Source organism: Vipera ursinii (assembly GCF_947247035.1).
Source record: "Vipera ursinii genome assembly, chromosome: 1".
Taxonomy (NCBI): domain Eukaryota; kingdom Metazoa; phylum Chordata; class Lepidosauria; order Squamata; family Viperidae; genus Vipera; species Vipera ursinii.
In genome coordinates this window covers 271,456,640-271,472,395 of record NC_139512.1, presented here as the reverse complement: position 1 = coordinate 271,472,395, position 15,756 = coordinate 271,456,640, and the positions used below count along the sequence as shown (strand labels likewise).

General features: G+C 35.5%; 1 protein-coding gene across 1 annotated transcript in view; it reads right to left on the bottom strand.

Moving 5' to 3' along the window:
• ADGB (androglobin) overlaps nucleotides 1-15,756 on the bottom strand; it is a gene marked incomplete at its 5' end in the record, with an annotated part of 93,777 nt that overhangs the window by 33,506 nt on the left and 44,515 nt on the right. The window contains 4 exons of the mRNA XM_083348724.1: nucleotides 6,276-6,420; nucleotides 11,552-11,654; nucleotides 14,806-14,869; nucleotides 15,392-15,557. Coding sequence (XP_083204850.1) covers nucleotides 6,276-6,420; nucleotides 11,552-11,654; nucleotides 14,806-14,869; nucleotides 15,392-15,557 — 478 coding nt within the window. The remainder of the gene's footprint in view (nucleotides 1-6,275; nucleotides 6,421-11,551; nucleotides 11,655-14,805; nucleotides 14,870-15,391; nucleotides 15,558-15,756) is intronic.

Genomic DNA, 15,756 nt, shown 5'->3' with positions numbered 1-15,756 from the left:
TATACACAAACAATGGGAAATGAGTTTCTGGGCTGGCTCAAATTTTTTACACATTCCAAAAATTATGTCATGAGTGATGTATTTATAGGTATATAATTGACAGTACAATTGGCAGTGCAGACATGCCAAATGCTTCTAAAGTCAGAAGCAAAATACATATATACACAATTTTTTTCTCCCTTAAATTTTCAGGTAATGTATCTGTTCCATATAAATATAAAAGCATGATAGGCTCTGAATTTGTATAAGTGGCTGATTATCTCAGTGTGCAGAAACGTGGATAACTACAACCAGAAGTTGTGAGCCCTCTCCTTTTCACTGCATGGGAATTCAGACCTGAGATGAACTTTTTGGTCAATCTCTGCTGGATCTTTCTAGGATAGGAAGGCTGGGAGGAAAATCCAGAATCTTCACAATGCCAGTATACAGGTAAGCGCACTTCTCAGCAATCTTTCCTCCTTTTGTGCCCCCGGGAAGCAATTTCACCAACTTTCTCTCAGCAAGTAGCAGAGTTGCAAACAGGGCACAGCGCAACCAAAGAATATAAGCCAATAAATAAATAAATAAATAAATAAATAAATAAATAAATAAATAAATAAATAAATAAAATTATATAAATAAAAGATTAACAAGATGTGGGTTTCGGCACCTTTTTTTTAAGAAAAAAAGCACTGGTGAGATGGATTCAAATCTTACGCACTACATTTTAAGCAAGATGTCTTTTTCCCCCCTCTTCATCTCATTTTTTAAAATTTATAGTGTGACATTGTTATATCTTACAAGGCTGTTTAACTATTCCCAGATGCTGTAGATTAGTGACTGAGGCTGTAATTTAAGCATACATTTAAAATAATCACTTTAAAAGAACCCAATGGGAATTACCTCTAATAATATCTCAGAAAAGCAAGCCAAATCAATTCCTAGTACAAATCTCAGTTCTTTCATCAATTCATAAGTTGGGCTAAGGAAAGTAACTCTCAGTCGCAGCACTTACCCAACCAACCAGGGCTTATATAACGGTTTATTGGAATTATTTTCTGATTGATTTTGTATATCAATATAATCTTTAACATTCCCAGTGATTAACAACAAAATTAAAACATCTATGATAAACAATGCAAAAAACAAGATAAAAAAAGAAAAACATCAAAAGAATAACTGAAGCAAACCAAAGTTGAGTCACCATAATTAATATTCAAACACTCTCCTGAAAAACTTAGGTTTAACCAATTTCTGAACTGAATAGGGTAGAAGCCAATATTAGTTCCAAAGGCAGGCTATTCTTTAAAAGGCTACCACTGAAAAAACATTGTTTCTAGGCCCCAGCCACCCTCACTTAACAAGACCGGAACACTCCAAACGGCTTTCTTTAAAAGGCACATTGTAGGTCAGACATGTCAAACACCAGGCCTGGGGGCTGGATCCGGCCCGCGAAGTGGTTTCATGTGGCCCATGAAGCCATCCTGGAAACAGTGAGGGAACAGCCCCCACTGCCTTGGCCCTGGCCCAAAGACCCTCCTTCTGCCAGACCCTCAGATATATCCCACTCTTGCCCAGGCCCCCATAGGCACCCTTGATGCGAACGATGTAGAGCTGGCCACGCCCACTCTGTAGGCCATATGCACTCTAGCCACGCCCACCCAGTAGGCCATACCCACCCGGCCCCTTGAGGGCAACTGCACTGCTGATGCGGCCCTCAATGAAATTGAGTTTGATACCCCTGTTGTAGGTCAACTAAATTTGGTTGGAGAAGCCAAGTAGTAAAGTTATCTAGGAGCCGAGCCAAATAGTGTTTTATAAAATAAATCTTTCCATCTTTGTGCATGCAACAATCTTGCTACAGTTACCATGTACAAAACAAAGTTCCATAACTTTTTTCCAACTGTTTGCCTATCAATCCCTGAACAAAAACCTCTGGTCTCAATCGTATATAAATCTTTAATGTCCTCTGAATCAGTGTATGTATTTGAATCCAGCATTTTCTAGCTTTTTTACATGTCCACCAAATGTGATAAATATCTTTTCTTGTTATCCATATTTCAAACATAAATTTGAAGTGCTTTCATACATTCTAGACAATTTCTCTAGTGACGTACGCCAATATGTCCTTTTATAAAAAGTCTCTTTAACATAATATAGTGTAAATTTCAATCCTTTCATATTTTCTTATTGTTTCATCTGTATAATCAGTTTTAGTCCACTTTATCACACATTCTTTCACTTGTTCTGTGTCAAATTTCAGTAAAGATTTATACATTTTAGCAATTATATATTTATCCTTTGTGCACAAGTCCATTTCAAACTCAGTGTTATAATGTTCAAACCATTATTTTTAAATCTTTCTAATCTTTCTAATAATTATAAATATAAATAATTATAAATAATTATTTATATTTATAATTATAAATATAATTATAAAATTATAAATATAAAAAATTATAAATATAAAAAATTTAGTACCTTACAGTAAGTTAGCCATTTGTGTTTATCTGTTACTTCCCATGTATAAAATGCTTTATGGCTAAGGGCCGTAAGGGTGTTTAGAGTTACTTGATTTGTATCTATATTTTTTCAATGTGGTACGTCTAACAGAATGTTCTTTAAAATCCATGTTAACTTTGAGTTTATTGTACCACAAATATCCACTCAAATCTTAGGTTATGTTCTTCTCCTTCCAAGAGACATCAGTCCAAAAGCAGTGCCACTCTTTCATCCAAATCAAACAATAAGATGCAAAACATGATTTCAAATCAGGTAAACCCATTTCTCCTTTTTCCTTTGCATGATGTAACACTTTATATTTAGGTAAAGGTAAAGGTTCCCCCGCACATGCGTGCTAGTCAGTTCCGCCTCTAGGGGCCGGTGCTCATCTCCGTTTCAAAGCCGAAGAGCCAGCGCTTGTCCGAGGACGTCTCCGTGGTCATGTGGCTGGCATGACTAGACGCCAAAGGCGCACGGAACGCAGTTACCTTCCCACCATAGCGGTCCCTATTTTTCTACTTGCATTTTTACGTGCTTTCGAACTGCTAGGTTGGCAGAAGCTGGGACGAGTAACAGGCGCTCACTCTGTTATGCGGCACTTGGGATTCGACCCGCCAAACTGCCGACCATCTGATCGACAAGCTCAGCGTCCTAACCCACTGAGCCACCGCATCCCTACTTTATATTTAACTCGTTTTTTTTCCCTGTCACACAAATTTAGATATATATTTCTGCCACTGTTTAAATGGAACATCAGTTGTCAAAACAGTTATTGTTTGAAACAAAAACTTCATTCTAGCCAGGACGTTAATTTCTATCACAGAAATTCTCCCCAGCAATGACGGTGGTAGTTTCTCCCCTCTTAAGATGTCTTTTTAAACTTAATTTCTCATCTTAATAGAGTTATTTTGAAATAACAGATAATTCACATTATATTTTACCTTCCTCTCAATCTTAGCACCCATTTTATTCATCAATTCTGTTTAATCTTGTATTTTCATATTTTTGTTAACATCTTCATCTTTTATTTATTAATCTTACAACCTGCTTAATGCACCAAATTCTTTGTTACTGGCAAAAGTCCTTAACATATAACTTTATACTTAATCTTTACTCCCACAAACTTAACATCTTGTCTTATATCTCTATTCAGTATTTTAAGAACCAAAATAAGGGACTGGGCATCCCTTTTTTGCTTTTTTGTGTCTCACAGGGTTTTGTTAGATCTTCATTAATAATTATTTCTGCTTTCTGACAAATACAAATTGATCTTACTCAGTTTATAAAGTTCTTTCCAAAATTCATATCTTCCAGAACCTTGAGCAAAAAAGCCCACTTCAAATTGTCAAAGGTCTTCTTTTCATTTAAGATTATTTTTTATTATGTTGTTTCAAAATATCTAACTCATTTGTAACATTTTTAAACTGTCCTTTAAGTAAAAACCCACACTGATCCTCATGAATAAATTGTTGCAAAATTATTTTAGTGCACCAGCAAGAATCATTCTGAGCAACTTGTAGTCACGATTCAATAATGATATTGGCCTATCATTTTTTGTTAAAGTCAAATTTTGTCCTTCTTTATATATTAATGCTATATTTCAAACTCTCTGGCATCTTTTCTGCCTGTAAGATAAGAGTTCATCATGTTTTATAAAGGTAATAAAAATTCATGCTCAAAACGTTTATAATAAGAACCAGATAATCCATCTGCTCCGACCACTTTCTTAGTTTAATCCTTTTTTATGGCTTCGGAAACTTCCCTTATTGTTACAGGTCCATTTATAATTTGTCTCTGCTTCTCTGTAATCTTTGGTAATTTTTGTTTTTTTAAATATTTATCTGTTTACTCTTGATAGATGTCACTTCTTTTATACAAATTGAAATAATATTGATGAAATGCTTTTTGTATGGACACATTCATTAATAGAGTATCTCCCTCTTATAGTATCTAATATATATATATTCTTTTTATAATTTATAATGCTATACGTCCCTGGTTTATTTGCAAACTCATTTTTTGCTTTACTTAAATCATTTTTATTTTCTTTTACAGTTAACATAGATAATTGTCTTTGTGAAACCTTAATTTGTTGACAAATATGTAATTTCTCTGAAAATTTCTTTAATTCTTCTTGTCTTTTATTTCATACAAAACAGCTTGCGTTTTCTCCAATTCTTGGAGAAATTCTAAGCTTTTACCATCCTACCCCTTTTGTCCCTAGTCTAATAACCTGTTGAGGGATTGGAGAGGCATCTCTTTGCTAGTAAGATGTATGCCGTCTCTTCCCAGGTATTTAATGAAGGTAGTTAGATTATCTGTGAAGCCAGTGGTTGATTTCTAAGACCTTTTCTCAACCAGGACTGTTGAGAACAAGAAACTGTCAGTGTTCCTAGTTTCTTCACCTTACTTCCTAATGTCTTGTAGTCCCTAGATTTCTAAAATGTTTCGTCTGGCTAGGTCATTTGTGCTCCTCATATGGATCAAAAGGGAAGGTTAGCTATCGGCAGGCTTAAATAATTTCAGTAATCTCTCTTATCATATTCTGTAAATGGGCACTTAGGACATAACTCACCACATCATATTAAATTTGTGCACAGCCACCTCAGTTCTACTAAGCAGAGAATCACCTCAATCATGATATGCTGCTGCTTTCTCAGGACAGCTTTTGGATTTCTTCAAGCTACTGAAGCCCAAGGGTCTTCTGCCATGTTTTCTGGTATCCATGTTTTGTGGTTATCAAGCTTTGCTTGCTCAGGTAGCTAAAAGGAAAAGCTTGATACCAATTTCTCAGTTCTACTGTCTCTCGTATTTTTGCTTCTTGAGTTGGCCACATTCTTCCAGAATCAGGTGTTTGCCTCTGCCAAAGTGTTTTCCCCCCCCTCTGTGGTTTAGCATTCTCTTACTTTCTCTGCTTCTCCTGGAGAGAGTCAATTTTCTTGCTGGGAACTTTTCATCTTCCCAGATGCATCTTTCCTCAACTACATACACTTTCTCCTCCAAAGAGAAAATAAACTTGCATTTGAACAGGTGTGTTTTGGATCTTCTTCAGTCAAGAAGATAAACATTGCATAAACTCTGCAAGTCACCATGAAGCTTCTCTCAGTATTTACATTTCTCTTAGCATCTCTGCGTATTCCCTTAGAAAAACCTGGATTCAATTTTTCCCTGTTTTCTTACTCTCTTTACAAGCTGCCTAGAGGTGCTGCTCTGGTTCAGCATTACTTCGGACTGAAAAAAGACAGGGACAAAAAGAGAAATGAAGAAAAGGGGACAAAAAATAAATTAATAAACCGTGTTTCTTCTTGACCTTTCTCTCACTAAACGGTGGTTTTCAAACTCTTAAGAGTGATCGAAAAAAGGGTAGCGTGTTATTCTTGTACAATTTCTGTTTAAATAATCCATCAAAGCTTCTACGATCAAAACAGAAAAGGAAAGTGAAGAATTCCCATGGCATGTTTCCAAATGGTGGCATAAACATACAAAATGCATGTGGTTCCGTGTAACAAATATAAGATCATGTTTACAGAGATAACAAATCGATGCCTTCCAGTGTACAACATATATACGATGCCTACATAATATATTATTTCCTGTTACGAGATTTTATACCTCCAATATCATCTGCAGAAAACAGCAACAACAGGATATTATTGCCCTCAGGTTATTCTTGATGTGGATTCCCTCTCAATAGTCACCTAGCTGGCTACTATGGGAACAGTGAGACCTTTGATCGGATTCAGAATAATGTTTCTGTTCCTTAATGAGTGACATAGAAAGAAACCAGCACATACCCAGCAGGCAGACTTATTACGGCAGCTTTAGTAGCATATGTGTGGATCTTCAGGATTAACTGCCCTGGAGATAAATGTTTCCATGAGAAACTTTCAACCATGAGTAACCCCATGGGAACAACTTGGCTTTCTTTCTGTACAAGTGCTAGAAAAGTAGAAAACAGGACATATATTTACAACTAAGACATAGTCATACCTTTTTTTTTATAAATGCAAAAAGAAAAACAGCACAAAATATCCGGGAAATTATATATTCCAGCATTATATATTCCAGGCCAAACATATTTTCCTCTATTTCTTCTCACTTTGAACAGGTACCGTGTAATTCAAATAATGAAAATGCCAGTAACATTTCTGTGCTCCTTTTCCATCCCCGTTTAATGAAGGTTCCATTTTCAGCTGAATGACCCAGAGACACTTGCTTTATGAGGGGGGGAAAATCCTTAAATGACCTTGCAGTATTTACACTGCCAATATTCCATGCAAATATTCCTACAGAGGTATTAAATCCCATGAAGTCACTGTTAAAGATTTTAACTTAGACACAGACACTTAAATGGAAGCAAATTTACTTTTTGCAAGTGCTCTTTTGCTTCTATGTATGCTTTGGAAAGTTTTTCTTCATACAGCCCACCATTACACCCCAGAAACAGCTTGTTTGAGAATAAATTGCTACTGTGCTTGATGTTATATTTGTCTGGAATGGCATAGGATCTCCTGTTTGTGTTGAGGGCTGGACTAGAAGACCTCCAAGGCCCCTTTCAACTCTGTTCTGTTAAGTGTGTGTGTGTGTGTGTGTGTGTGTGTGTGTGTGCACGTGTGCATGTACATATTTCTGTATGAGTGCATTAGGTCCAGAACTACAGTATATTCCTAAATAGATTGATAGGGGATTGCAGTGATAGTTATTATCTTGACATTACAATTCACCAAAAATGGTAAATTATCTTGAAATTTCCAACAATCCTAAATATTCTGATGATGACAGACAGCCACTTCTTGAATATGTCCATTTTATTAGAGCCCCTTTGGTTGGGTGCATTCTTCTGCTTACATCTGATTTATAGCCCAATTATTTTGCTAAATATGTTATTAAGTAATCTTAATTTTTAAATTTTCTAAGTGCTGTAAGGTTTAAATGTGGTAGAAAAATAAGAGAACTAAAGATATACCAGAGAAACGTGGAAGCTGGAAATACGATCATGAGAACATTCATTGGTTTGGACAAAGTCAGTGAACCTGATTTGGAAACAGGAATTAGAAAGCAGTAAAATATTCAAGCCGTTATGGAGAAAAGACGCAAAACATAGCTAAATATTGTTTGCAGTTTGCAGAATGGAAACCATGAAACCATCAGATGGAACTTGCAGATGTACACATGATGCCACTAGTTATATTTCCATGGGGATCAAGTTTCTTCCCTAGAGCAAAGTTTGCTAACACAAAGAATCCAATTCTCCAGATAGAAAAGTTTGCAGATGAAGCCTTGAAGAATATGATAACAGCTTCCCATTGCCAAGTTGACAGCTCCTTTTTATTCACAGAAAATGATATTTTAGGGAAGAGGTGGATATTACACCAAAGAAAAGGAAAATGATGTGATACATTTCTGCTATGATGAATAGGTATTTTCTTGCAGCAAGAACTAAATGAATTAATCGTTTCACTTTCTGAAGCGCTCATAGACTGCATGGTAATTTGCCTGCCTGCTGCAATTGCTGCTTATATTCATACACTACTTAGTTATTCTGCATACTGATACATATTTAATGATTGTTCTGCATATTGTGACACAGGAGAATTTAGTCATGGATTCTTGTGTGCCAACTTTAAATTTCTCCAAAGAAACTGAAAGCCAGTGCAGTTTTCTTCGAAATGCTTTCTGTTTCACCTAGAGGGCCAAGCGAACAGTAAAACCAGTGGCTTTCAATATTATATGTCTGGGATTCTGGAATAGGCACAAACCGTTTGGTACTGCAAAACGTTTTACAAACATTCATGTCTGTATAAGAACAATGGACTCTTCTTGAATCAGAACAGAACCTGGACATCAAAAAGGGATTCTTATACTTGGCTATGAATTAAAATGAACAGGAATCAAGAACAACTAGTTTGGACTGAATGCAGAGGGATAATATGTACAGATGCTTATGGTAACACTAGACTCCTCTGAGCTGTGATTTGAAAATCTGAAAACTTTGGTTTTTAAGGCTAAAGAATACAAAGGGCATAACTAAAAACTGTTGGAATTTATTGCAGGTGTAAAAAAAACTTACTCGTTTAGATGAAGGAACTTTAAGAAGGTAATAGGAAGATACTTCTGTGTTGCTGTATGGGCATGGCTGAAATATTTAGAAAAGTTTGGCTACCAAATAATGGGTCTTCTAGGTTGAAGGCATTCAGATACTGGGGACAAGTGTCAAGGTTTCACAAGTAAATTTATTTATTTATTTATTTATTTAGATTTATATACTGCCCTTTCCCGAAGGACTCAGGGCGGTTTACAGGGCATTTAAAAGAAAGTCAATACAAATGTTAAAACAAATTAAAAAAGATTAAATAAAACCCTGAGAAAATTAAAACCCAGTTAAAATTAAAATTAAAAAATTCTCAGCCTGGGCCAGAGAGCTCGAAGAGCCAGGTCTTCAGGTCCCGGCGGAATGAACGGAGGTTGGGGGCAGTCCTAAGCTCCGCAGGCAGCTGGTTCCACAGGGCAGGCGCACCCACTGAGAAGGCCCTACCCCTGGGTGCTACCCGCCAGCAATCTTTAAGCGGCGGCACCCTGAGGAGACCCTCCCTGTGGGAGCGCACTGGACGAAGGGAGCTTCAGATAACCCGGACCCAAGCCATTAAGGGCTTTATAGGTCATCACCAGCACCTTGAATCTAGATGTGATGTGATTTAGATGTGATGGTATCAGACCAAATTTAAAACAAATCTGATCAGTAAAGCCAGAACTCTTCTTTTTATAATGGACAAGCAGCTAGAAAAAAAGCCATGGAAAATTATTCCAATAAATGATCACAGCAGTAACATTATTGTATGCAGAGATGGAAAGATTCACTACCACCCCCCTATGGAGGAATGGTTGATAAAGATTTTGCTGAAATGGATAATTAGATAAGACATTATCTATATTTATTGCTGACTGGAAGTCTCTTATGGATGTTTTTCATAAAATGAAAAAAAAGAACTTGAGACTTATGGCTTTGAAAGATAGATATAAAGAAGAACAATATTATGTAACAATAGAGAGTGGGGTTAAAATATATTTGTACTTATAACTGCTGTGAAGAATATCAGAAGCTGCTCTTTTATGGTTTTCTCTTTTTTTTCTTTTTCTAAACTTTTTTTCTTATAGTTTTTGGTTTTTTTCTTGATTTTTCTTTTTCTCTGCTTACTGTCTATTGATTTGTCTTAGTTTTTATCTACTTGTTTTTAAAAGCTGAAATAAACATTAAAAAAATAAAAGAAATCTGATCACTGATGGATCAGATTTGAAGGAGTAACTTGCTTTAATGTTTTAATAATCTAAAAATACCTATAATATTAAATATTAAGAAGATAAAGGTAATTTCAACCATTTTGCTTAATAAATGAGCAGAAGGCAAATAAGTGAAGGTAGTTAATAGTCTTGTTTGCTCAAGAAAGGATAAATTAGGACATGCATTGCAGAAATAAGATTAATGTTAGGGTGAAAGAGAATGATATATTTAGATAAGAAGATGAAGGGTAAGGATATTTTTATGATACCAAAGGTGCAGGATTTTTTTCCTATTAGTAATATAAGAATTTGATGTAGTGGTTAAAGCATCAGGCTAAAAACTGAGTGACTGTGAGTTCTAATTCTGCCTTAGGCACAAAGCCATCTGGCTGGCCTTGGGCCAGTCACTATCTCTTAGCCCTTATAAGGAGACAATGACAAATATTTCTAAAAAATCTTGCCTGCAAAAAAATCAGACAAGATTTAACAGAAGGGAAAAAAAATAAGGACACGGAAGAAAGATAAACACCTTCCAATTAATCTAGAGAGAGTTACTAAAAGTACCAGAGACTAAAAATAGTCAGTCAATTTTAGACTAATAAAGTCCAACTGCTCCTTTAAAACAATAATTAACAAGTAGAAGTTCAATTTTAGGGGGCACACATTGTGATTAGAAGGAGTATGAAAACTACTACACGTGACAAGATTTGGAGAAATGTACGGTAGTGTGTGGGCATCCAATGGCGTCCGTTACTGGGCACATGTGATACCAGTGCTTCATGAGCTGCATTGATTTCCAATGTGCTGCAGAGGATAATTCAAGGTATTGGAAGTTACCTTTATGATTGCATATGAGACTAGTCTAGCCCCAATCCTGTTGGCTCTACATAAGGCCCTCAAAACTTAGTCTTCTATCCACACCTGGGGCCCCAGATATATGATGTGGCCTGTCTCTTGGCTTTGTTGATGGTTGTTTATACGATGCTGGGCTGCTATGTATTTTTATTCTTTATTTTGTCTACTTTATCGTAAACCATCTAGAATTATATCTATGAGGCGGACAGTTACATCAATCAATCAATCAATCAATCAATCAATCAAACATGATTGTGAAAAGGATGGACAGTATGAAGTTGGCCACATTTTAATAGTGGTTGCCCTTACAGAGTTGAGTTGTCATAGTTTGAATTCTCAGTTACAAAACATGGTAGACTATTGCATATTAGCATACAGACACTTGCAATGGATTGTCTTCTGTCAACATCAAGGTGCAATTCCCTTCATGCATTAATATAATTTGAGGGTCTTTGGAACTCTTAACGTGAAATGTCCTTCTTCGCAAAGTGTATTGAATGGCAGTTGTACAGATATATATGAGTCTGAATAAATCACTATTAATAGGCCTGTTTCACTGGGCATTTCTGAAAAATTACAAGCAAGTCATAGTACAGTAGTAGGGATTATTTCTCTTTACCTCTTCTCTTGGCCTTATTGATTTTACTGATATTTTATTGTTGGTAGTTTTATGTTATTACCCACGCTTCATTTGTATAATGAGCATGCTACAATAATAAAAATGGACTTTACAGTAGATACATGTGTATTTCAATTAAATATTCTTGACCTAAATCTAATTACATGGTAATTTTCACAGAACGCTAAATATGAGGAAAATGCATACAGAGTGAATACTATTTGATTTAGCTGGTTTACTTCTATTTCTCAATATCTCTTAGAAAAAAATCCAAGAGAACAATATTAATCTTACTCTTGTGCTTTGTATTAATCTTACCTCCAGTTTCTCCCCAATGTACTAATCCAGAAAAGCTAACTAGAATATCAGTGGGCTTCAAGCTGTCCACGCACATATAATACAAAACTCGATCATCTACCATCTGCAAAGAGAAAAGATCATTCGGTTTAAATTCCATCATCTAATGTAGCAACTAATACTTGATAGCATTTCTGTTATATTTCAATGTATGGTATTGGATACAGAACCAAAAGTGTCAACTTGTTTTATCAGTCATGAATGTTGTTTTCCCATAACTATTGGTGCTGTTTTAACCAACTGACAAAAAGTCTACACTCTTTTGCATGAAGGGTTTTATATATAACTTCCTAAAGTATTATTTAATTGGATATTAAGAGAGAATAACATCAGGAAGATTGGTTCAAAGAATAATGTTCTATATTTATAAATTTGGAAGTTAATCACAATGTTTAAAATGCACTGAAAATTTTCAAAGTGAAAAAAGACAATAGCATAATTATGATGACTTTTGGTAAATTCATTTCGATGGATATAGCTGCAAGTTAAAATGAGGCTACAGAGGCTAATTTCTAATTGAAGAAGTGAAGAAATAGTATTTGTAAAATTACTTATCTCTAGATTATATGTTACCAATCTAAAACTCTATTATGTTTACAATAAAGAAGCAAGACTATATAATAGAATCATAATTAATGGAAATTATAAGTAGGCACTGGTGCTACTATATGGGCTGAAAGTAATGATATACAGTATTTACCATTACCCCAATGAGTCAATGACATGGTAACTATTTGCAATCATATGGAACACACAGATATAACAAATGCCTCCATATTTTGACCAGATCCATTATATGAAATGCATACTTGCAGCATCTACATCTTTATTTTTTTACATATACAATATATTTATGTTATATTCTATTCCCTCTCTTGATCCTTCTACTGTTTCTGAATATTTTTTCCTCTGTCCAATTGTGTCTGCTTCTTGGAGACTGCCTGGATAAGTCCCTGCAGTTTTCTTGGGAAAGTTTTTCACAAGTAATTTACCATTGCTTCCGAAAGAGAGTGCCCAAGAACACCCAGTTATCTTTGCGCCCAAGGCAGGACTGACAATCCTGGTCTCCCGGTTTCCAGCTTAATGCCTTAACCACTACACCAAACTAGAATAGATGCTGTAACTTATAAAAGATGGAGACATGGTATTAGAAAAGCTGAGATTCTCCCAGAAAGAACTCCTTGGAGTTCTCAACTGCTTTTCATCCACTCGGCCAGGGGAAATGAAGGGCATCTATCTTTCTTTCCACTTGTCTTCCTTTTTGCTAAGTAGAAAGAATTCTATTTGCATTTAAATGGGTGCATATGGGTACATGCAGAATATATGCCAGCTTAAGAGTTAGTAAGCAATCAATCATGTCGTGTTGGCTCGTTGGGTGGGACCTCTGCTATCTTCGCTTAGACACTTCATAAAAATTCCCTAAAAGTTTTGCAGTGCCTAATTAACAGAACTTGCTAGTAATTTAGTCTCAGCGATTTCACAGGGATGGGTTATAAAACAACTAAATCTAATCTCTAATTTTGATTAGATTTTTTTAAAAATACAATAAGGGCTTTAGAATAATTAGTCATCTATTTTATGTCAAGAAAGCTGCAGTATTCAAACATGCTATCAAATGTAGCATGAATGTACAGCTGATAAAGAGAAAAATAAATACATCGAAACCCAGTTTCATCAAGGCAGTACTATGGGACAGAGGGTAAGAGGGATGAACATGCGAAGTCGGGGAGGCAGAAGCACTTCTTTTCCCCAATGCAATTTCTACTTCTTTGCTTTGCTTCTCCCTCCCTCCCTCCCTCCCTCCCTCCCCTGAATTCAATGTGAAATTAAATAGTTACTTCAGTTTCAGGGCTGAGGACATTTCTTTTCTTTTTTAAAAAAATTATATTTGGGGAATGGTGGGACCTAAGATCCAGGAAGTTCAAATCTATCTCAGAACTCTATACGGTATATACCGGTAGGTGCGTGACAATTGATGATAGCAGAATGGTTAAATAGCATTGTAAAAGCAAGTTCGTTCGGGCAGTAATTGGTTCTGCCAGTAAATGATAAAAATCTATGTCGTACAATAATCAACTCAGATTCTGTGTAACCACCAATTTGTCATGATATCCTGTCGATTGATATTTCTTTCTCTCTTGCTTGTAAGCTTATCTGCAACTTGAATACTGCTGAATCAGAAAGTGCTCTAAGTGGCTTACAATATAGGACTGAAATATTCAGCAAAAGTAACATCAAAACAGAATCACCGAAAGGATATGTTATTGTACAGAGGAAGCTAACTCAGTATACTTCCCACCAACCACCACGAGAGCAATTTATTTCACCCTACCTCGAAGAATATAAAAGAGCCAGGTTTTTCTAGCTTTATGAAAGCCCAACTGAGTTGGGGCCATACAGTTCTCAGCAGGTATGGTGTTCAACAAAACAGGGATTTCTTCTACGTCCCATAAAGTTACAGAGCTTTATATCAAGGATCTAGACCATGCCAACTCATCTAGATCTTACTGGTCAAGCAGAAATCATGGAAGAAATATAGTCCCATAGGTAATCAGGTACTGATTCACGAAGGCCTTTACAGAAGATAACTGATACTTTGAATTACATCTGGAAGCTCACCAATAACAGCAGCAGCCAATGGAGCGGTAGTATTACATGGCTGAAGATGGAAGCATGTATAACTACTTGCACAGTGGCTTTGTGGACCATCTGTGGTCTCCACTCTGCACATATAGATAGGCATTGTCATAGTGGAAAGTGACTGGGACACCAATGACTGTGAAAAGAGTCTCCTGATCAAAGGCAATGGGTGCACAACTTGGAATTATGCAAAGGCTCTTTTGGCCATTCATTACCATCTGTGAATTGAGCAGGAGCTGAGAGTCTGAGGATCCTTAAATTACCAGTTCTACCTGGCCAGTGCTACTCAAGAATTAAAGATGGTAAATCACTGTACCACCAAGTCCTTGAAACTAAAACTACTCAATCTTGCTAGAATTGAGCTTAAGCCCCAATGTCTAAGTTCTGCAATTACCAACTGTTTTCTTATTTTAGATAATTATTTTGTAATTGGTTCTTTTTTAAAAAAAAAGTCTCAACCCTTGACATGAACTTGAAATATTCTATTCTGTATAATAAAGTTTGATAAATATGTTTCATCAATGCAAACTGAAACATACTGAGATATAAATACATCGTATTGTCAATAAACTTACCCTAAAATCTGACTTCTGATAGTTATAGGCATAGGTATTTGGTTTGTGGAAAACATATAAATTCCTAAGAAAAATGAATGTGATTATTTTAGCATAAGTTATATAAAAATCTCTCATGCAATGTCACACTTTACTGAATTAAAAAATATTCTTAACTTTTCAATATTAAAGAAGACAGAACGATAGTAATAGAAATTCATTCCCAGTATTTTGTAGAGCCCAAACTGAAAAATATTATTGACAGAAATTATTTACAGTCTTTATATGTAAGTCTGTACATATAGTCTTATGCAGCAGTGAATTCTGTAGTTCTGGTTCTCAATTAAAATCAATTGGTAAAATTCTGGAGAATAGAGAATCATAGAAATGAGGGATCTTGACACAAAAAATAATTTCTGTATCATTATCATGATGTCTTTCAAAAAAGACTCCAATGATTGTACAGGTAACCTTGGCAACTGCTTGCCTTCTTGTCTGGGGTATAAAAGCAACTTATTTGTTATATTCAAGACAATGTTTTCAATACAAGAACACATTATGTTTTCAGAAATATAGGGTTACAACTAAAAAAAACACTGCTTCTTACTGAAAGCAAATACAGAAATCTTCATAGTCCATCCATATTTCTTTGGAAATAATGTTCTTTTCAAGTTCAATTTCTTCAAGAGATTTGACTAATTGATTGTTGAAAGCAGCGTCTGCTGATTCTGGTATCTGAGCTACTTCACTACTTACTTTTTCTGTAGATTCACCTATATGAATAAGAAAGAGATATAGAAATTTTTCCTCAGATTAAGCCTATGTTTCTGAAAAAGAAAAGATGATGGTTTGCTGATGAACTAGAAAATACACATAGGGCAGCTCTTGAAGCTTCTAATGTCTTAATAAAGTAAAATAACATAAATGAACTTTCAGTATATCTGTTGAGTTGAGCTATATATAATCCAATTC